We start from the raw sequence: 22,910 nt of genomic DNA, 5'->3' as shown, positions 1-22,910 counted from the left end.
CGCTGTTTGACTTCCTGATGTGGGCACAAATCTTGTCCTAAAAACATGAAGCCATATAGGAGTGGGCTCTCCGCCCAGCTGTTAAATTTAAACTCATGGCATAATGGCATGACACGAAACCTCACATCCTGTCAGCACAGCAGAGTGTGTTTATATGGAGGGAGTACATTTTGGAGGTTACTCTAGGGCAAGACTGTTCATTTTTTTGCAGAGGGGGACACGCAAGAAGCTCTTGAGGTTTGAATGTTGTAGTTTTAGTAGCGTTTTATGACTGTAACCGAACAACTGGTGACTCTGTGTCGAGATCTTTACAATGCAGGAATCTTCTCACATTTTGAGGTGTAGCGAAAGATACTGTAAAAGAAAAAATAACTAATCCAAACAAACAAATGAACCATAATTTGAAACACTGGACTGTAACTTAGGATGAAACAATTATTTGAATCATTGATAAATAGGTCGACAGATAATTGTTCCTTACTTAGTTTAATTATCAATTATATTCAATCATTTTTCAAGAAAAAACACTAAACATTCAAAAGTTGTAGCCTCAAAGCTGTGAGGATTTGGTGTCAGTCTTATGCTGAACTAAATTGATCATTTTGAGGTTTTACATTATTAGACAAAACAAACTTCTTGAAGACATAAACTTGGGTTTGAGGAAATTGTAGCAGGACATTCTTAGCAATTTACATGATTCTATATATATTTTTAATTAAAATAATCTTCAGTTGTAACCTCAACTGGGACCTGCTATCACTCCTCATGTTCAACATGTTTTTACACAACTACATATAAGTTATCAATGTTTTGTGCTGCAATAAGAGGTTTGTTTACACTAGTTAAGTATGTAAACATGGGACTAAAACATTTTCAAACCACACAAAATGATTTTACTTCAAGCTGTAACCATTCAATATATAACCAGCTTTTATATGGCATGACCTACGCTATTGATAGGGAGACTATAAAATGCTAGACTAGACAACATTACAATATGGCCACAAAATTAAGAGTGCTGCAAAACATTCTGTCGTTAGTGCGTGAACAACACACAATATCAGGATGATGCAGCTGCAGTACCCAGCTGGCTTATACCAAAAATGGTTAAAAAACAAAAACACGCACAGCAAAAAACAATACCTAGTGTTTACAATGTAACACTAACTCTGACTCTAACCTATATTTCTCCTCTGCTCCTCCAGCTGTGGCTGACAGAAGCAGCTGTTTTTACTGACCTTGTGACTTTAAAGTATCTGTAAACTGTTGAGGTGAGCCTGAGGACACATTGACTGAAACCAAATGTATGTTTATGTGCGTGTACTGTGCGTGTACTGTGCATGTGTGTCTTTTTAACCTCCAGTCAGCAGAAAACCTCACTTCAGGGTAGTGTGTAGGGTCTAATGTCAGTCTTACAGTAGGCCTATGCAAAGGGCAGGCCTGTCCAGCCGAATGAACTCTCTGTTGAACTTTACAGCCCAATCTGCTCAGACCTTAACCCGGTTTACCACTGGATTAGGCCACCTGAGGTCAAAGGTCAAAGACAGGCTCTTTGTAAATCACTGCTTTGCTCTAGTTAAGTTACAATCCAGTAGGTCAGATGGTAGACAGACTCTTTAAGTGGAGTCATTCTTACCTTTGGATCACTTAATGTTACGTTTAGGGTTGCAATGGTATGAGATTCTCGCAGTGAAAATGTTGTGTCATGGTGTCACAGTAATACAGAATGATTATTATCAGTTACAAGGACTGTTCAGGAATGAAATTAATGGAAAACAGATTTTTTTAGTTGAACAAATGTTTTGTTACTGTAACTAAAACTTGAAACATTTTTTCTAAAAATTGAAGTCAGTGTTAAAAGTCTCCCGTATCAAATTAATTACAATAGATTCTTTAGCCAGTTGTATTTTTCCCCAATACTGTGGATAAGCAAATATACACGGTAATAAAAAACTGTATACCTTCAAAAAGGGATGCTCGATAATATCTTCATCCCATCGGTTTTGACAGATATTGCCCCCCCCCTCCCTTTTTTTTCAATTAACAAAGTAGACATGTACCAAACATCAACCTTAAGTTGAATTAGGCCTGTGTTTCTTATTTTGCACAATGAATGAGTATTACATACACTTGAAAGTATTGTATATTATGTCTCCATCTGCTGGTGGACCTTCACTATAAGAGTATGCATAATATGATGGTTATTCCATTACAAAAAGAGACTTGATGATTACTAAAATTAGGTGGGTGGGGGGTAGGGAGGTGGGATATATCAATATTGACTATCGGCCAAATAAGTTATATATCGGCATATCTGACATCTGCAAAAAATCCGATATCGTACATCCCCACCTTCAAATAGGTACTTCTGCAATCCTAAACGCTTGGCACTGCATGCTACAACCACTGTTTATTTTATTATGACACAAGAAAAATGATCTTTGACGTTTTTTAGGCGATAACTGTATGCCAAACTGAACTATGTTTCGCAATGAATCGTTTTAAAAGTTTGTTTTTAGATGTGTAACCATTTGGCAACGAGCACGTTTACGGAGTTTAGCCACACTAAAAAGAGAATATCACGCTCACCTCTGTCACCTGCACAGCCTTAAATCACGCCACTGTCACTGTGTTTACCTTGGAGCTGCGCCGACAGAGACTCTTGATGTTGTTGGTACTTCAGTGCCATCGCCTCCGTCCTCTTGAGCTGTTTGTGCATCTCATACGATATCATGCCCCCGTACATCATCCCGCAGACCACGGTGACCAGCAGGAGACACTGGAAGATCCTCCGCTGCCTCCGGGAGCACACCCCGCTTCCCATGTTGGACCCGCACCCCTCCCCGCCGTCTGCGCGAGAAAACCCCGTCTCTGCTGCTGGAAACTTCCGACCCAACTTTTTACCTCCTGATTCAGACCGATGCAGATCCCGTCCCCTCACTCCCCGAGCATTTCCAAGCACAAATACGAGTGAAGTGCAAATACTTCCCAGTGTTTACAACATTTTAGCATAGCCACATCCAGTCGTAACTCTCCCCTCTGACTTCAAAGTAGCCGCTCAGATTTTCGCTTGCCTTCCCGTCAAACTCCTGCTCTGCAGCTCAAATGCAGCACAAACCGACTCCTGCGTCCGTCTTCGTGTCTCTTTGCAGGCGTTTGCTTTTCCGACACAGTTCAGAGAAGCTTATTATGAAGAAAGTCAAACCTCAAGTCCCCGACGAGGCCTCCATAGCACCTTTAACTTTAGTTACGTGTCAGCCCAGCAGCTGCCTGCCATCCGAGTACAACTCTGAAGGAAGTCCCTCCTCCGAAAAATCATAAATTTCCCTATTCCCGCCCTCAGAGGGAAACATTTTATCAATTGGTTGCCAGAGAGTTCTGTCAAAAAGGAGCTGGTTATTTGAGGGTGGAGGGCTGTTTACCCCACTACAGAGACCTGTTGTAATCCCGTTGTAACATTTTAGGATACTATGCAAATAATGAGCAATCAAAGCAATACCTCCAGGAATAAAAGAGACATGAGCAGGTTTATTATAATACAGTATGCCACCCTGAACACAGCTTTGAGTAATGCTGCAGTGATTTCAAGCACCAGGAACGACCATAAAAAATTAAAACAAATTAAGAAAAAATAATAATTGTAAAGTAGCAATGATTATTGCTAAATTATACTGATATCTGCTACATATGGAATAAGGACTGTATCAAAATGTAACAATCCAGCGTATAAAGTTTTTACTGTTTGTTGTTTGGGTGCAAACGTGTTAAACAGTCAACAAAAACCTAAATAAACCTAATAACATTTCCAAGAGTAAAACATCAGAGATATGGAAGTACATACTAGACATAAGCATTTCAAATTTAAGAGCAACTGACTATCTCATACTGAAATTTAATCACCACTGAATTTATTGCATTGAAATGTTTTTCTTTACAAACCATGTACCTTATTTTTTATTATTAAATCTATTGATTTGCAATTCAAAAGCTAAATTTGAACACTTTGTCTTCCTATGAAATCAAATTCAGATTTAAAAAATAATATATAGATTCAGGTTGCTCAAGTTTGATTTCTCTGTGTCAGAACCTAAAATTAAAGTATTTTTAAAGTAAAAATATTTAAACAGGATGAATTCAATGTTTAAATTTAAATATTAAGTATTCAGTGGCTGTTAAAATTAAAATATGTTTTTCTGTTATTTTCCTTCATGTAGTAATTACCAGTGTTGGGAAGGTTACTTTTGAAATGTAATAGGTAGGTTATTAGTTACGCTGTTAAAAATTTAATAAATTATGTAACTTTTTGGTTACTACATCAAACTCATGTAACTTATTACTTATATATTACTTTACCAACAAAAGTTTTAAACAGGGCAATAAAGTTGAAAAGACCTAAAAACATAAGTGCATGAATGTTGGGCCCAAATTTGTTTCAACTTGCATTGTCCAAAATACGCCAAAAGAATTCCTGCACGGCAAAAAGATGTAAAGCAGCAGTATTAATGTTTTATTCTGCACATAAACTTTTTTACTGAAAATATTTTTTTTCATGTGTAACCACTTTCGTAATCATCATTATGATTGATTAGTAACTGTAATTTAATGACATATTTTTTTTCTCAGTAACTGTATCTGATTTCATTTACATTCATCTTGTGATATAATTACAGTAACCAGTTACATGTAAGTACTATCTCCTCAATAATGGTAATGATTTTAGCAGTGTAAAAGTTGTGTCTCATGCCTTCAAAAGAACAGAGCGTGCATTCTTAATGCGACACATGATTAACATTCATAGAAAATGATGTATTTTGCTCCTAAATGTCTGATTTATTAAATAATTGTGTAGCCCTAGTTTCTTTTCCCTCTAATCACAACAAATACCTAATGATATACAGTATATTGCAGTTTATTCAAGTTGTACATTACAGTGGTTTTATATACAGTTAATTTCAGAAGACACTGTCAGTAGACATACCCGGGCACAGAGCTTAAAATGACAATATAATGGGCCGTGTAAATTATACTTAGAGAAAATGAATATGTCATAGCTATAGTGTTAAAGTAAAAACTAGTCTTGTAAATACTACACATTCTACATTATACAGTAATAATATATACAATAGTGTACTTTTTGTGCTAGATTGAAAAAGTATATCAGACTCATTTAGAAGAAATTTAAAAGGGATCAATTGGACAATACAAAAATAATTTGGAAAAACTGAATTTATTTGTGAAATTGTTTTTACTCTAATCACATATATTGCAAATAAATTTCCCTCTCAGTAAACTAAGTCAGAAGAAATCCCCCAAAATACACACAATTCCATGTTATTGCGTCAGATGACTGATTTAGCATTGAAAAACAGAACCAGCTGGCTATACAACGGCCAACATATACTTAACAACTATGATTTTCTATGAACGTGTTTAAATGCTAACAGATAAACTGTTAGAATTCACAGTTTTAGATGCAATGTGTGCTCGATTAATTTTCCCTTCAAGCAGAGACAAACTGGATCCACACATTTATGCTTCAATTATGAGCCAGCTCCTCAAGCACACTGGGAGAAATAAATCATGTCCACACTACGAGGTAGAAAAATCTGCAAACCTATGCAAGTACAGTACTTAAGTTATGCAATGACCAGATGACAACACCACACACATATTCTGTAACAACATTTGGCACAACACTGATTAACTGATAGTTTTGCTAATGATCTAAATTAATATCCAATAACTTGAAATGCTCGTCATCAATGACTATTTGTTCCATTTTATTTTTGCTCCGCTTTGTCATCTGTTTGTTTTGTGTTACTCTTTGAACAACGACAATAAGAAAAAGGCGTTTTAAAAATAAATGTGACTTGACAACAGCATCTCTGCTTTAAGCAGACATGACAGAACAAAAACACATCTTAAATGTGCAAACTAATTTTAAGCCTCATTACTTTAACATGTCTTCAATAACATCTCATTAATCTTCCTATTCTTAGATGCATCTGAAAATAAATTATCAAACAGTCATGTTTTTTAAAATGGATATTTTGAATGTCATGAAGATGCTACAAAAGAGGAGGCTGTTACAAGAAAACAATTAATAGTGCTCAAAACACTGAGAGGCAGATCATATTTAAGAACATGAAGAGGTAATGAGAAAAAAAAGTTTCACTGCATTGACTACAAAAAGTGGCTTAAATAAATCGCTGTAAATAGTTAATTAATCTAGCTTAATTAAAAAATAACTTAGTTAATAAATGTATTTACAGTGCATTTATATTAAGACTACTACATATTTAAAAAAGGCACAAACAATGCGATTCTTCAGTACAGCAGAGAGCTTGGACCATACAGCAGAGAAATGCAACAATACTTTGAAATACAGATTAGGTCATACAGTAGTAATGGCCACCTGCAGACCTTCACATCCCAGCTATTTAATGTCTTACAAACTTTGAACTCTAATGTGTTGCTCACTACAATTTCCTGTTAGCCACAGTTAACCATCTGGAAAATAACCCTGATAATCGCCAAATCTGTCACCCACACATAGAAACTGTGTTAGCTCTAAGCATGACCGTAAAGCTTTGAAGCCTCAATGTTACAGTGGTATTTGCTGTCAAAATCGGTTTTCAAATGTTTTTTTTTCACCTTTAAACTGGTGAAGGATAAAGAAAGGAAGTTGCTGCTGTCAGACACAAATAAAACCAGTGTTCTCAGCACAGCCACTGATCCCCACTTCAAGCAATTAAAATGGATGTCCGATGAGGGGAAGGAACATTTGAGACAAATTGTAAATGGTTATTCAGGGCTAGCAACTTTAGTAAAGTACTTGGTTTTCATCTAGTGATGCGGCCCGACCTGTGATGTTCGTGTTATTAATATATTACTGAAACATTGCACCTTCCACCTTCTCTTCCCCCTCTTTATCACACTTCTCTCTCACAGACATGCAAGTCCTACCAAAGTTGGGTTGGGGTGGTTGAATAGCAGGTCCTGTCTCGTCATTCGAATATCTGGTTTTCACTACAGCCCTAGTTAGTTCTTTTGTTACTCTGCACTCGAATACCAAATCAAGTAAGAAAACTTAAATCTCACGCCATTCCTCTTAGCATAATATTGCAATTCTCTACTGCAGTATTTACTCTATCAAAACTGTGTAAATATAACAGGCACTTCATTCTTCCATAAAGCTTGCATAAGTCAAGAGACGTCTGGCATTAAGCTTCCTCCTCTGGGTGTGTATGGTCCCCTGTGGCCAATAAAAACACAGTTATTCCATCCAAAACAAAATCAAGAAATCCCAGTGGAGACATGTATCATAAATTACAGTACTTATAACCAGAAGAAAAAATTTATTGATGCTAACTTGCCTGCATAGAAAGAACCGGAGAAATGTTTCTTAGGGTTCTTAATTTTACCTGATCCCTGTTGTTCAGGAAAATGTATAGACCAAACACTTTCTGTATCTTTTCCTGTCCTATTACCACAGATAACCATATACGAGTCTGCAATTTTGTCCTTTTAAAAGCAGAAAAGTACATCCTACAAAGCTTCTGCAGTGTCTGTTCTGTGAAGTTGTTTTGAGTGAGCCAGTGACCACAGACAGAATGATCAAAACCAAACCGTAGACAGGGCAGTCCAGTTTTGACTGTGTGGTCCATGCTGGTGTCCATTCTCTGTCTTATAACACGGACAGCTCCATATCGTCACAAAGTAGAGGCTCCACCTCTGGGATGCTGAGTAGTTTGTTGTTTTTGGTGGAGCTGTTCTTCCTGTACATGATGAATTGCGCAGTCACCTTACTAGGTTAAGGCTCAAACGGAAACATGTTCATTTAAACAATATAGTGTTCTCTTAAAGGTCCTGCATGTAGGATTTAGGGGGATATATTGACAGAAATGGAATATAATATAATAAGGATGTTTTCATTGATGTATAATCACCTGACAAAAAAGGATTGTTGTATTTTTGTTATATTAAAATGAGCTTTGTTTTGGGGAGAAGGAGACCTCTGCAGATAATTCAGGTCCTGGTAAAAACCTCCTGCACAATGAACACTGAAGGAAATCTATCAAGGGGGAAGTCTCAGCTGGTGGTAATCTGCAGTCCTCACCACTAGATGCCACTAAATAAACCTAAATCTTACACACTGGACCTTTAAATGAAATTACCATATAACCTAATAAGAGACTGATGTTTTCTCATGGAGGTATTATCAGAGGTTGTAACAGACAATAAACTTGTGGCTTAACTTGTGATTTAAAGGATACAAAGAAGTCAAGTATGAGGACTCCCAGGCTGCCGATGAGCCAGGCCAGATGTTTGATGATGAACGTCTGTTTGGTGCCCTTCAGCGCCGGCAGGACCACGATGACACTCAACCCATATGTTCCATTGCCCATCATGGCCAGAGCAAACAACAGGTAAGAGGTGCCCTCTGTAGACTGTCGCTGAAACTAGAATACATAGAGTTTACAGTACTTTGTTAACGGACTATACAGCAAGATCTGCAATGAACTAATGTTCATCTACTCAGTATGTATTTCACTACTTTAATTTAGCTTTGTGATAATACTGGAGCCTCATCTTGTTGTGAAAAACAGGCTTTATTATAAAGATGGAGGGCATGACAACATCCCAAAAGTGAGGCCAAAACATCTTGATTGCTCCCTGGTGGTTGGCTGCAGTATAGGTCATAAACGCCTAAGCTTAATGTTAGCAGATGGGACAAACACAAACAAAGTACATGTCAAATAATTTTTTTCAAAAAACAGTTTCTGTCATTTTAGGTAGTTGTTATTATGTTGATATTTGTTCAAGTGTTCAAATTTCTGATAAGTTTGGCTTCAATTATTTATTTGAAGGCAAATGGCTTCAAAGCGCTGAGCGCGGCATGTGTATGGGAATGACCTCGATACCTTGGCTCCAGTCCCCAATCACTACTGCGCAGATTTTGTCTCCAAATGATGTCACCAGCGCAAGATGGCATCACATGTATGCCTAAACTTTTATAGTCTACCTTTATATACAGTCAATGGTGAAAACATGCAGTCAGAAAAAAGGGAATAGGTGTGGTACTATATTTTAACCACAAGGTAAGTTTCAGTTTCAATCTTAACAATAAATTTTTCTTCCATGTACTTGGGCTCAAATCAGATACAGACAACCATAACAAGATTAACGGATAAGACTATTGGAATTTTATCTTTTACTGCCATCAGCAACTTCCCTGGAAGGATACTAACCATTGCAGACATTGAAAAGAAAATATTACAGAGATTATACTGCTAGTTTATTCTACTGTAGACAACAAGAGTGTCATTCAGCTCAAGCTGCATGAAGGATGCGTAATCCATTACGTTTAACACATCAGAAAAACAATCATCACTTCTTTGCATCATATGTGACCAGGAATGAGGGCATCCATCCATTATTGTGAAACCAAAGAAACATAACTTTAACTGAATAAAGTTCAATCTCTCCCCAAAGGTCTCATAGTAATACTGAAGGTAGTCATAAAAAATACGATTCATCAAACTAGATGAGCAACTTGCCACTTGGAATGATATAGTGAAATTATTTGGGGCTTTCTGCTGAAAAAACAAGCATGTTTTAACATGTAGGAATTCCCACAGGGCAAATCCTACTTAAATGATTTACAATAGTCTCAGAAAGCGAGTGTGTATGTATGTGCCCAGAAGATTCTCTGGCACTCGCACCATACTGAGAAGATCCCCTCTGGTGATTAATAGCTGCAGTTGAGCCAGGATGTTTCTCCAGCACAACAGCAGCATTGTCTTCAACGTCTGGTTCCTATTTTGACACACATACTGTAAACACAAGCACACAAGTCCCACCTCTCCCTTGAAACACACAGTCCCCGTTTTATGACAAACTAACATATAATAAGTGCAGTTTTCCACGGAGCCCCAGGGACAAGAGCCTGAGAAAGCAGTCCAAGATCTCCTGTCAGGATGCCACTGCTCTCATGCAAACCAAACAAACTGCACATGGCAACTGAAACACACCAACAAATTTCCACTTACATTTTTATAGAGCTGGGGGAAACGGGAGCAGAGGTAGAAAACAGATGCCAGGTATCCACATATATAGCCAGTGATTTCTACTGATTTAGAGGTAGTTGGACTCTGACAAAGATGAGGAGAAAGAGGGAGAAAGAGTCAAAATGTTGCACTACAATAGAAACAGTACAACCACAATCTCCGGTCAAAAGTGGGAATCAAAAGATTATTTTCACTGGCGATTATCTTACGATTATTTTCTAAATTAATCAATCGGTTGTTTGGTCGATAAAAAATGTGACAATATTGAAAATGTTGATCAGTGTTTCCTAAAGCCCAAGATGACCTCTTAAAAAAAAAAACAAACAAAATACTCAAATTGATTAAATGGTTTTCAAATTAGTTGGCAATTAATTAAATCGTTGAAAACTAATTGATTAATCATTGCAGCTCTTGTCAAACGTCAATGATTGTGTGTCCAATAAACTGTCAGAGAAAAACAAACCAAATTTGATTTATGAACAACTAAATCTAGCACCTGCACATATACACACATGGATTCAAATATCAACAGTACACTTCGAACAATCTACTTACCTGGGTGTCTAAAGTTGCACTATTGTCTATGATGAGACTGGGTAAAGCCAGGAGGGCTAACGTAGCAGCGCCACACCACGTGAGGCACAGCCACTTCAACACAGGGCTTTCTGTAGCACTCACACAAACACAAAACAGAGAACCGACAGTCAAGATAAGCACAGGCAAAAAAAAAACCCAACATAAACTGAAATTAAGCTGACACTGACATACATAACGTCATTTTCTGTTGTTTTAAACTAGACAAGTGCAAGAGACATGATTCAGTTTTTCTGCATCAGTGCCAAGGAGTGAGTACCAAAGGCTGCATAAAAACAAGACTAACATACACACTGTATACATGCAGGGCAGTGTGCAGTCTTGGGTGAGTCTCATTATGAATCATTAGACTGTTATGCTCTTTTGGCTTTGGTGATAACCCCTATTAAGTACATAACAACTGCAACTGTCCCTGTCATCCCTGAAGTCAGCGGGTGGCTGTCATGCACTTCAAATTAAACATCTGTTGAGTCAACAGCAGGGAATATTTCCATCCTCATTGTTGGCCTTACATTAATCCTGAGGGTCGCGATGTGGCTGACTCACAGAGGCATCGCCTGCCAGCTCTGTTTAAACTGACAAGCAGGGAAAATGTTTGGGCTTACTTCTGCTAGAGCTGTTCTTGATCTTATAGTAGAGAAACTGAGAGATGAGGATCAGGTCTGTGAAGATGTAGAACACCACAGTGACTATCTGAAAGAGAGACATGAAAATACAGACTTTCACAATCTGTTTCAAAAATATAATTTGCAACATAACTCATAGACTTATTGGTTATGAGTTCACACTGTTGGGTACAATACGAAAAAGCTTTGATTGATTGTTAGGTAATACTGTTGAGATGAGGGGGTAATTTTAAATTCAACCAATTCAGGTCAAGAGTCATCTAAATTGTGGACGCTCATGAATACCTTCAATAACCTGTTGACAGGTGCATAGGAGGAAATGGTCCATACTTGAAGGGAAGAGAATTGCCGCACACTGTCCTTATACTTGCATAAACTTTATATAAATACACAGCATTTCTCTCATTAGTTTAAGCTTTACCGGATAAAAGTCTGAGGAATGATTCATTGTTTATTTAAATAAAGTTGAAAGTAATTAGGTATCTAAACTCATAGTCACCAAAATTCAAAACCATGTGAATTATGCTTTTAATGTTCTTCTACCTAATGGCAACAAAATGGTTAAACATGCAACAATACATAGCATAATTTTCATGTTTGTTTTAGAACAGGTAAGCTAACGGTGAATTTGAACACAGTATTTGCAGTACGTACACAAAGAATCCTGCAGCAAAAACAAGCAGACCTGAGCACAGGCTGTCTGAAATGTAATAACTCACCAAGGGGGCAAGAAAGGAAATTAAATATGACTACAACTGAGATCTGCCAGGGACAAACAATAGTAGGACAGAGTTTATAGACACGCACACTGAGGATGAGTGCATGTGTGTGTATTCCTACCTGAATAGGCAGCTGGCTGGTGAGATAGCAGCCTGCAAAGCTGGTCAAGTCTCCACTGAAGAGGAAGAACAGAAAGCCAAAAGACATGGCCTCCTCCACTTTACCGTTCCGATAGGCCTCACAGACCTGCCTAGATGGGTAGGATGAATTAATTTTTTAATTAAATTAAATATAAACTTCTATCAGTTGTTAATGTGAACATATACCAGACTTGTGTATTCATGTATAAATATGTACACCTAACTTTTGACCTGCCGAGCGCCCAAAATTTGCAAGAAAGATTAAAGATTAAATTAAAATTTGGAAAACAAAACAAAAAAAAAATATACTGAATTCTGTAAAATACTTTTAAACATATAATTATGATAATTAGAAGCATAGTTTCCCCTTAACTTTTTTGTCTCCTACATATTTTCCCCTAGCTTTTTAAAAATAATTTTCTAAATACACTAATTTATTGCAGTTTGTAGAACATTTCTCATTAAGTGCTTATGCCTTCTGTCCTCGTGTATTTGAAAGAAATTAAACCAATTTTCTCAGGGTTTAGATAGATAGACCTTTATTGTCATTGCAGGTTATGCAATGAAATTTCGTTGGAGCTGTCCAGTTTGCAGCATATATATATATATATATATATATATATATATATATATGTATATATGCACCATGTTTTATGCTTGTTAAGGCTGTCTGAAAGCAGCACAAGAAAACTTATGTAGCTTCAGTTTTCAAAGGGTTAAGGGGGGAGGTATCTCCATCAGTCAGTTTTGGCTGTCAGCCTCTGCCGCACAGTGTTTTTAATGACAAATCACAAACAGTTTTAGTCAGATAACTGGGTTTCACCTCAACATTAAACACTCGATGAAGAATGGTTAACATCACAGGTGTTGTGCTACTTACGGCAGAGTGGACAGCAGGAAACAGAACATGGATATGAGTCCTATCACCACGCTGCAGTACTCCCACACATTCTCCACACACTCTTCCAGCAGGTAAAGGATCCACGGCGTCCCGTTGACACACACCGGTCGGCCCAGCACCGGAGCTGTCCAGTTGGCGGCAGCCACGTCCGCACTCTTCCCGGGAAAGCGCGCGGTGGCCATGGCGAAATACCGGTTTTGTCCGCCGGCTTCCTGCTCCCCCTCAGCTGCAGGACCTCTCCTCCAGTTGCTTCCGCTGCCTCCACAGAGTGAGTAGATGTGTGTTTACTCTGGCAACAGACCTAACGAAAGCAGGTCTGACACGCCTAGCTACCTCATATAACAGATGTGTGGAGACTCGTGCTGTCATTTAATGAGTCTGCATGAGAAAAAGCAAAACAAACTCCATCAGGTAGCCTACCAAACGAGTGAGAAGTGTTACAACTGCTTTAGTTGATAATAATGACTTCGCGAAATCCTACAACGTGTGTGGTGTTTTCTTAATTATTGCAAATTTAAGATAAATTTGCATTAGCTTCAGACACTGTCATTGTCATTGTTAAGGCTAATTTGCATGGATTTGAGGATTGGATGCTAACACACAAAGGTGGCTAAAACTAGCTTCCGGTAACGTTAATCGCTCACCTGACAAAATGGACTCGGCAAAGATTGCAGTGTGTTTATTGGTCTTCGTAAATTTTTCCCTCATCCTCACACGTTTTATAAAAGCATTATCGATTTGCTCCTAGCTTATCCATTGCTGGTGGTCCCCAAGTGATGAGACATACTGAATGATATTATAACATCCTGTTAGACGTTTCAAAATAATATCCTCACATACTATCGTTTCTATACCACTGCAACCACTGCAACCCAGTGCTTCACTTTCAGAAAGCTGTTATGTCGTCATTCTTTTTATACTGCCTATGTTTTAAAGTCATTTGAGGGTTTTTGGGCCCTGACGTTATTTAATATATATATATGACCATTCAAAGTTGAATTTCACTTCTCCAAGCAAAACAAAAAACAAACAAACAAAAAAAACCTCCCTCCCTAGTGCTTTAAAATAACAAGGTGCCTCTCCCATTTAGCACCACCCCCTCCCTACTCATCAGCAACAAACAGCCCCTAAGGTATTGCAGTGGCTTTTGCGGATGGAAAAGACATTCTCATCAAGAAGAGCTTGGAGTTTGGCATTTTATTAATTTGCTGTATGAAACTTTCTCACAAATGTATTTTAGTCCAGTCTAACAATTCCGACATTTACAAATGGGCCAGGTTTTAATTTGTAAATATGTACCTGCTTTTTAGTGCACTAGAAGAACTTAAAGGGCTCTGCTGCTTTTCACCCAGTAGTCTTGTATTACAACCTGTACATTTTTTGTTTTCCTTGACACATGCCTATTTTTTGCCTATTTTTTGCACTATTGGACATTTCATATTTTATATTTTGTCTATATTGATATTTTACATATATTTTTATTTTCTGTACACACGGCTGCTGTGACAAGTGAATTTCCCACAAGTGGGATAAATAAACGTGTCTAAGTCTAAGTCTAGTCCCTTCAAGGTGACGAAACCTGCGCTTTTATTTTGAAGGCCAAACTGCCGCGCCGGAAACAGAAAAATTATTTTCTAGCTTCACTTTTGATGAATGATGCTGGGGGAAATACCAGAGAAATACCACCCCCACTGATCACATGGACCTAACATAGCCTAAATGCAATTTTAAGATAGTGAAAAGGACAAATAAATCAAACTAATTCCCGCTGCTATGAGGTTATATCATAAACTATGATGAAAAATGTATTCTTTTTTTGTTGAGCATACCTTTATTAGTTTTGTTTTTTAAACGTTTATTATTTATTTAAAAGGTGCCATGCTTCCGCTACTACTATCACTACTTCTAGGCCTACTAAACATATTAATAATAATTACAATAATAATTGAAATATACGTAAGACATACATTGTTTATTTTGGTCGGACTATTAGCTAATACATGTAACATGACCTTTATCTTTTCCGCTTCCTCCCATATACATAGTTTCTGCCAGTGGTCGTTATGGCACTCAAGCAAACATTAAACAGTATGTCTGAGCCGGGAAAAGGGATTAGGGATAATTTACTTTGGTTTGGAATGCAGCCATGAAGTCATTAGGCTTCATCTACCCCTCTAGTTCAATCCCCTCTGTGGTATCATGCTGCCTTCAGGGGTTCCCTGCAAACTCCCACAATGATATGGGTATGGAATAATAATTTCAAGTATTAGTTAGTGAAAAGGAGTGAAAATTGAGCTTTTAACAAAATGTTTATTTGTGTCAGAAGTTCATCAACAGAACAGCTGCCACAGGAGAGTTACAAAAACTGAAAACATGAGGTTGATGCTTGGATTAATTTTTTATTAGAGGTAGCCTAAAAAAATCAGTTAGTCAGTTAGTCCTAAATGTTTCACAAAGAGCATACCATCCAAATCCCAGATCAAAACATCAGTTGTATTACTAATGTATGATGGGTTGTAGGGTTGATCGATGCAGTCTTAATCATTCAAAGCATTCAGCTGGGAGTGAATTGATACTGACTTTGAATGTATTCCTATTTGCCGGTTTATTTATTTTTTTAGTCACATGTCTATTTATTCAGTGACAGGTTTATTTAATAAAAGCCTTAGCCTACAACTGAAGGCACATGACCTAATATGCAGGGACACCTGATGAACTGGTACTCATTGAGCCTAATTCAGGAAACTATATATGAACAAATTTTCTCTTATTTTTGCTCATATCCACAATTTGTTCTCATTTTGTCAGCACCCACAGATTTTTGGGATGAACTGATGATTTATTATTTTTGCTCTTCTCTTAGGTAAAAGAAAATTTTACGAGTGCTCGAGAGCATTCTTACCAAGATAAGAGAAAACTATTTTTTTTCACAGATCACAAATTGTTACCCAGTGCAAGTAAAAATAAGTTTTCCACTTGAGGAACGTTTAAAAATTGCATGAATATCATTTAATCAAATTTAGATAATGTTTTAGAGTAATTATAATGTCTAGATTATTAAATTTCAGGGCTAAAGAATACTTGGTGCATTGATCCCAAATACTATAAATTAATCTACTGTGTGTCCCTCTGCTGACCATGTAATTAAGTACATTTACTCAAATACTGTACTAAGTATAAATAAGTAAGGATAACTCTAAGGAACCTTTACATCACTTGAGTACTTTTATCTCTTGCCACTTTCTACTTCTACTCCACTACACCTCAGAGGGAAATGTTGTACTTTTTACTCCACTCTAATTTTGATAGTTAAGTTAGTGGCTCCTTTTAAAAATGAAGATTTTTGCACACATATTTTATGAAAATATACAAGTGCAGCTGATACAATAAACGTGAAATGTTTTTTGCATTAAAAAAAGGTAGATTGCATTATTAAAAAGTTTCACGTGTCCAGCTTCTCGTATATACTATATGAGGACTTGTTGCTTTTCCTTTTAATTATTTTAAATATTTAATTTTTTAAAATCATTATTATTATTTTAAATGTTTTAACTATTTTGATTAATTGAATTTATTTAAACCTTTGTGCATGAGTACTTTTATTTTTAATGCTTCAATACATTTTCCTGAAATCACATTTACTTTATTTAAGTCTATTTCACAGTAGGTGTACATTAATTTTACCACTGCAGTAGTTTTTTTTTTCAGTCTTTTTTGGTGGCATGTCTCCAGTCTTGTACATGTGCCAGAGTCTTTGCACATGGCACAAAACTTTCCTTTATGTAGTGTTGAGAGGGTGTCACCTATGCTTAAAGGTGACTTATGATCAAGTGATATTCAGCTTTGGGCGGAACAAATTTGGATAGTTAAGAACGTTTGGTGCATCTGCAGTTGACTTCTCTTAAATGTTGTCTTTTCAGGTAATTAAGAGAAAATATAAGAGACATTTAAGACAATGTTGCTGCATGAGGCCCACTATATAGGCTAACCAGCTCAGGAAATTGGCCACTTTGATACATTAGTTCACGTTTGTCATGGTCCTTCCTATATTTTCCGATAGCACTTGAAGGCAGCATCCTAACCTGTCCCTCCCTCATCCACCTGTTGCGCTGCGCGCTCTCGTCTGCCGCCACACGATGGCGCGTTCTCCAATGGTGGCCGGCGAGAATGAACATAAAGCTCGCTCTGTGGGGGAACTTGAAGCTGTGCAGGGGAAATTTGTGTTGCTATGTGCCGCTTCGGTCCGAGGTTTGGAGGTGCTGAACGAAGCTCTGCGTTCAGTGTCCGTGCGTCCTCGTCCTGCACGGAGCAGGTAAGCTGTCCGACGCTGTAGGTGTTAGGAATTGAATCGTGTTTTTGTTTTTTTCTTGTTGCATGGCATTCTGTCATTGGAGACAGAAACGCGTTGCCGGGGTTGAATGCATGAATGCCACCCACATTCCTTGATGTCGGGAAAGTTGACTGGATGAGGTGAATCAGTGTGTAAAGCGCCGATGTGCCACAGTGCATCAAAACATTTTACTTGTCATATATGAAAATGAATGCACAGGAGAGCGCGCAGGTGGATTTGGGAGGTGTTTCCGTGGTTGTTGCTATAGGCACTGAATGCAATGGGTTAAATACTTGTTAATTATTGCAAATGCTGACAGTGGAGCCTATTTACAGTGTTTTTGCCTCTATAGAAATGCGATAAAGGTAATATTTAAAGTACGGTACAGACACACATAGCTTTCGATATTTCTGTGTTTTTCAGGAAACATTTTAATATCCTAGAGTACTTATTTTTTAGGCTACCTGCTTTACTTTCAAGTAGTCTCTGTGTCTATCTCTCTCTCTCTCTCTCTCTCTCTCTCTCTCTCTCTCTCTCTCTCTCTGTGTGTGTGTGTGTGTGTGTGTGTGTGTGTGTTTCGGTGTAAATACAGAGGAATGTGTAAAGAGCTTGATAGGCAAGTTCAGTCGCATTTCTTGCATTTAGTTTGTGCATTTCTTCACTTAATGACCTGTCAAAGTCGAAATCTACTGTTGCTCTACCAGTGTGTGTGTGTGTGTGTGTGTGTATGTATGTGTGTGTGAGAATAGAAGGGGCACTCCTCAAGGTCACAGACTCCTGAGACAGACAGATGTTGATGTACCGGGGAGGAAGGACAATGTCCTGATTGTTTTAATGCATTATTTCTATAAAATGGAAATTATCTTTTCATAGACATTGTGAAAGGACTTGATATGCAAAATTGCTGTCCATTGCTGCTATCCATTTATTCATGTTTCATTCATTCTCCATTCTTGCCAAATCAGTCATGGCTGGATGATGGTTGCTATTAAGTCACAGGGCAGGACAGAAACATGGACACACACTTCCCATACTCTCTTCAGATTGCAAAGACCAAATCGGATTTTATTGTGTCTTTTAAAACAAGCTGTAAACTGATGACTTTAGACTCGACTTGACAAAATCAAAATAGACATGCAACTCGACTTGGACTTTAACACCAATGACTCATGACTGCACTTGGACTTGAGCCTTTTGACTTGAAAATACTTGCTACATTTCCAAAAGCCTGAAGATTAAAAAAAAGAGCTAATTTAAAGATTGTGCCACAAAGCTATTAATTTCCCTTAATTTCCTGAATCAATTAATGTTACCACTATTAATTACCACCAAGTTAACACGTAATTCCACAGATCCACATAGTTTGAACCAATCTGACAACATCCAATCAAGTTGCAGTGCAGGACCACGAAGAATTAATTTTATGCTGCTAAGCCCTATATGAAAAAAATGATATCAAAGATCCCTTTGTGTACAAAAACTATGCCATGGTCAACAAAAAGCATGTTGCAGTATGCAAATCATGTGGGTCGAAAATGAGAGATGGAGACACAACAACTTCCAGAAAATTGATTTTAACAAATAACTATGAAGTATAAAGAGAATTTGATTTCTGTGAATGTAATACATTTGGTAAGAACAGTACTTGTCAAATTACTTTGCCCTGGGGTCACAGCAAAATGTTAGGAAGCCAGGGGCCTTTAATAAATGACTATTAATAATTAATATGTAAATATTTAGCCAGGACCTCTGTCAGGGGGGTCCTCCCTTTCCACTTATTTTAGGTAAACAAGCCCTATTTTAATGCTTTTTATGCACTCTGGGACATAATTTACATTAACAGAAAAAAAATCAGACTATGAATTAAATTAAATTTTATTGCAAATGAGAGCATGGTCGGTGGGCCACCTGGCACCCTGTTGCAGACCAGATTTGGTCGACGGGCTACAAGTTGAGTATCACTGGTTCAGGGCATAGTATGACTGAAACTCAAATCTTGGATTTGATTTGGATTTGGACTTGACTTGTGACTTGACTTGAGACTTGACTTGGGACTTGTGGGGTCTTTTAAATAACAAAGTGCACATGGGGCTCTCCATGAGTTGTTTTTTTTTTTTTTTTGTCTTGTATTCCTTAGCAGCAGTTTGTGATACACTGGGTGGATAATTTAACAGTTGATCAGATCAAATTGATGTTTAAAAGGAGCCGCTGCGGCGAGTAAACACAAACTTTTAGACCCAGCAGAATGAACGGTTAAGTTTCACATTCAATACTGCTACTCTGTCTCTGCCCTGAGTGTGTTCTGTACTCTGAGAGTGTGATGCTATAAATTGTCCAGCTCCAAAAATAGAACATTTGTTTTTGGCGGCAGATTTTTTAATTGTGGCGGGCCGCCACAATAAATGAATTTGGGAGAAACACTGACTTTACATCAGATTCCAGGACTTTTAATTTATCTCATGTCTTGGCCTCACAAAAGATAGATTTGTCATCCAGGAATGAGGACACACTCTGTTTTCTTATTAGAGGATGGATTTATGTGAAGTCATCTTGAGGCATCTTTGCATTGCCTTGTGCTGACAGCATGTAGGCGATTTGCAGCTCCAGTGAAAATGAGCTTGTGTGTATTTTCAGGATAAAACTTAATGTATTAGGATTTCAGGATATGCACCCAGCAAGTGAAAGCTGCAATGCATCATTGGCTGAATCACCTATTCAATCCACTTACTCATTCAGGAAGCAGGAAATCTAAATAATGCCGAGAATGCAAGTTATGAAAAGATTTCTAAACTTAGAAACATATTAAACATGTATTGGGGATATTTGAGAGCAGCTCACTATTAAGAATATGGTCCTAATATTTCATGAACTGAATTTATTCCTTTAAAGCCTGCACTCCTGGGTCAGACCCGCTGAAACCAGAACACGCTTCCGTTCAGCTCTCTGGGCAAGCCTGCGAGTTTGGTCTGCTGATGGCAGCGGGGAGTGATGAATAATGAATGGTTTAGAAAATGTGCGCGAATGTTAGTTGGCTGAGTGTTGCCGTAATGCACTGCTCCAACCGGCACTTCTCTCTGCTATGGAAATCCTCTCAGTGGCTGTGAGTCCCACAGCGCAGCAGAGCCAAACTTGAGAGCAAAGAGGAGCAGTGGGAGTTCTTTTAGCCTGTAACACTTTAGGTTGGATTCAATGCCATTTGACATAGTCATGCCCACAGAGACGCACACATGCATCCTTAAACACACAGTGAAGCCAATTCAGATCAGTCTAGACCTGCAGGATTTTTTTTCTTTCCCTGTCTGGGACTCAAATTAGTTTCACCTTCAAATCCGGCACTCTGGTTCCCAAAAGATATTTTTGTGTGAATCTGGGTTAAAGCTGAGAGTTTTATACAGAAATCCTCTGCAGTTTATGTCTGATTGTCATATCAGTAATAGTGATAGAGCTGGAACGATGCATTGATTAGTCCATCAATAGGGTAAAAGGCCATGCATACGCATTAAACTGTTTAAACTTGGCATTCATAACATGTCTGCTCTTTCTGCAGCAGGCAGTGTGACATCCTTAAGTGTCACATTAAGTGTTCCTCTGCTTTAGCTTATCAGGCCCTCACTGACCGACCGCAGAGAGAGAAATTGAGATATTTTTTCCCCCTCACACTCAGTCTGTTTCTCTCTCTGTCTCTCCATATTTCCCGTTCTGTCATTCTTTATCTCTCAGTGTGTTTTTACAGTACCTATTCTCTACAGCTCCTGTCATACTGTAATTCCCAATCGTTGCTCTACAGCTGCATAACTGCAGGGCATAAATAATGGAGAACTTTTCCTTTGTCCCACACACTCACATCCGCACATATAATACAGTACACTTATGCATTATGTTCCTATGCTAAATCTTCAGGCGCCGATCTTTCAGGAAGTCTTAACTGAGTTCTCTGTGGCGGTGTGGAACCATTTCCACAGAAGTCCTCAGGGGATCTCTTCTTTGTGACTTTTATTCATCTTACTTATTCATGAAATTCATGGCGTCAGTTACATAACTGATTGGCCCAGTTATAGGAAGTGACTACCGACGTAACCGGCCTTTAATCACAGCATTAGTATGGACAGTGGGTGTCAGGAAGATATGAAAGCAGATACGACAGATACGAATTGGTACTTTTAGTTGTTGTCAGAACAACAACTACAAGTACTTGACTGGGATGCTTAACGGGTTTTTCAAGGAGTCCAGGTATGTTTCAGATTAATGTTGTCAGGATACTGGAATTTTTATCTTCAAATCCTTAAAATATATCGATATTTGACACGATTTTCGATACCACAGAGTAAATTGACACTAAGCACTGAGGGCTTTTTTTTTAAATCAAAAGAAGGCTTTAATGTGACAATGATGACTTTTCTTTTCCTTGTTAGTAGCAGAGCACAGCAGACTGACTTTCAGTTTCCTCCACCATTTGAAAAAACAAAACAAAAATTAAAGCATTTCTGATACTGATTTGGATGTCGATTGCCGTGGCAACAACTGAAACTTTGAAGTATTTGGGTCAGCCCCAGTTTTTTGTGTCACTATAAACTGACCATATTTGAGGTTTTCATTTTTGCCTGAACTTAACAAAATGTGACTTTCGACTTGAGGTATTTGTGACGGGCAATTTTCATCAATTTGTGACATTTTACACCCCTCCAAAAATCATCAATTAATTGAGAAAATAATTGGAGTATTACAGACTATAATCGTCAGATCAAATGAGCTAGTGCATGTTGATGTCTCACTGTGGCTATGGGGGAAGCAAGTTATTTTTGTGAGCATAAGAAAGTATTACTGCACAAACTGACACTTTTTAAGCAATTTCAGCATGTATTTGTGTAAACACTTTTCACAAAGACGATTAATTTAGTGCCATTTCAAAGACATGCTTTTTGTTAGCTTATTATCAGAAATGAACAAAAAAAAGTTAATGCTGTAAAGTTAATATACCCTCCTTAGAGTATTGTTAACCTGATGAGCCCCGTAGCCCCAAAAGCAAACAGTGAAACTCCAGAGGTTTCTGGTGGTACGGTGACAGCCAGTGGGAAAATTTTATTTTTTTCTTAATAGAGTGAAGTGACAAACTTCAAATAGTTCTTTTGAAAGCAGCTTTCCAACAGGGTTGAAAGCTTCCCCCCTACTCTCAAATCCACATAATTATTATATGCATAAAAAAGACTGTAGGAAATACAATCAGTCAGATATGAAGCAGTGATGTAAAGACGACAGTGGAAAGCAGGGCTTTTTCTTCATTCTCTCCCTTTCACTCTGCTCCTTCTTTAAAGTATTTGTGTGTGTGTGAGATGTCTCGTCGGCCGAGTCGAGCAGGTGCACATTACACAGAAGGATAGGGCCGACTGAACAGAGGGAGAGAGAGAGGGGGGGAGACGGGGGAGGGAGGTCTGTCTTATAGGTCACACAAAAGAGCCAGTGTTTTCTCTCTCAGTCTCTCAGAGTGCTGAGTGAAGACAGTAGTGGCAGTGGTGGAGGAAAGAGAGAGAG

The 22,910-nt window shown here is 37.9% G+C and overlaps 3 protein-coding genes across 7 annotated transcripts in view; 1 reads left to right on the top strand and 2 right to left on the bottom strand.

Moving 5' to 3' along the window:
* The window catches only part of golim4a (golgi integral membrane protein 4a), a 28,499-nt gene extending 25,205 nt beyond the window's left edge, over window positions 1-3,294 (bottom strand). The window contains exon 1 of the mRNA XM_042487239.2: window positions 2,638-3,294. Coding sequence (XP_042343173.2) covers window positions 2,638-2,824 — 187 coding nt within the window. The 5' untranslated portion in view covers window positions 2,825-3,294. The remainder of the gene's footprint in view (window positions 1-2,637) is intronic.
* Window positions 3,295-4,874: 1,580 nt separating this feature from the next.
* LOC121943611 (lysosomal amino acid transporter 1 homolog) lies at window positions 4,875-13,853 on the bottom strand. Of its 3 annotated transcripts, none has more exons than XM_088078782.1 (8): window positions 13,696-13,853; window positions 13,031-13,310; window positions 12,131-12,260; window positions 11,270-11,357; window positions 10,626-10,735; window positions 10,053-10,154; window positions 8,277-8,462; window positions 4,875-7,804 (listed from the first exon to the last, which is right to left on the bottom strand). In XM_088078782.1, the coding sequence occupies exons 1-8, from the start codon at window positions 13,757-13,759 to the stop codon at window positions 7,688-7,690; spliced, it is 1,077 nt and encodes a 358-aa protein (XP_087934908.1). In that variant the 5' UTR covers window positions 13,760-13,853; the 3' UTR covers window positions 4,875-7,687. The 3 variants fall into 3 exon arrangements, with proteins under 3 accessions (XP_087934908.1, XP_087934909.1, XP_087934910.1); XM_088078783.1 differs by having other exon boundaries at window positions 13,031-13,429; window positions 13,696-13,835; XM_088078784.1 differs by having other exon boundaries at window positions 13,031-13,306; window positions 13,696-13,829.
* Window positions 13,215-22,910, top strand: part of veph1 (ventricular zone expressed PH domain-containing 1) — a 102,258-nt gene continuing 92,562 nt past the window's right edge. For 2 of the 3 annotated variants that reach the window (XM_088078781.1, XM_088078779.1), the window contains exon 1: window positions 17,209-17,363. The gene's annotated coding sequence lies outside the window, so the exon portion shown is untranslated. Of the gene's footprint in view, window positions 13,320-17,208; window positions 17,364-22,910 lie in introns of those variants that run through there. The other variant, XM_088078780.1, reaches the window with a different exon arrangement.

This window comes from Plectropomus leopardus, chromosome 6 (assembly GCF_026936395.1).
Source record: "Plectropomus leopardus strain MGB_pleo_1.0 chromosome 6, ASM2693639v1, whole genome shotgun sequence".
Taxonomy (NCBI): Eukaryota; Metazoa; Chordata; class Actinopteri; order Perciformes; family Serranidae; genus Plectropomus; species Plectropomus leopardus.
This window is presented reverse-complemented; position numbering and strand designations above follow the sequence as displayed.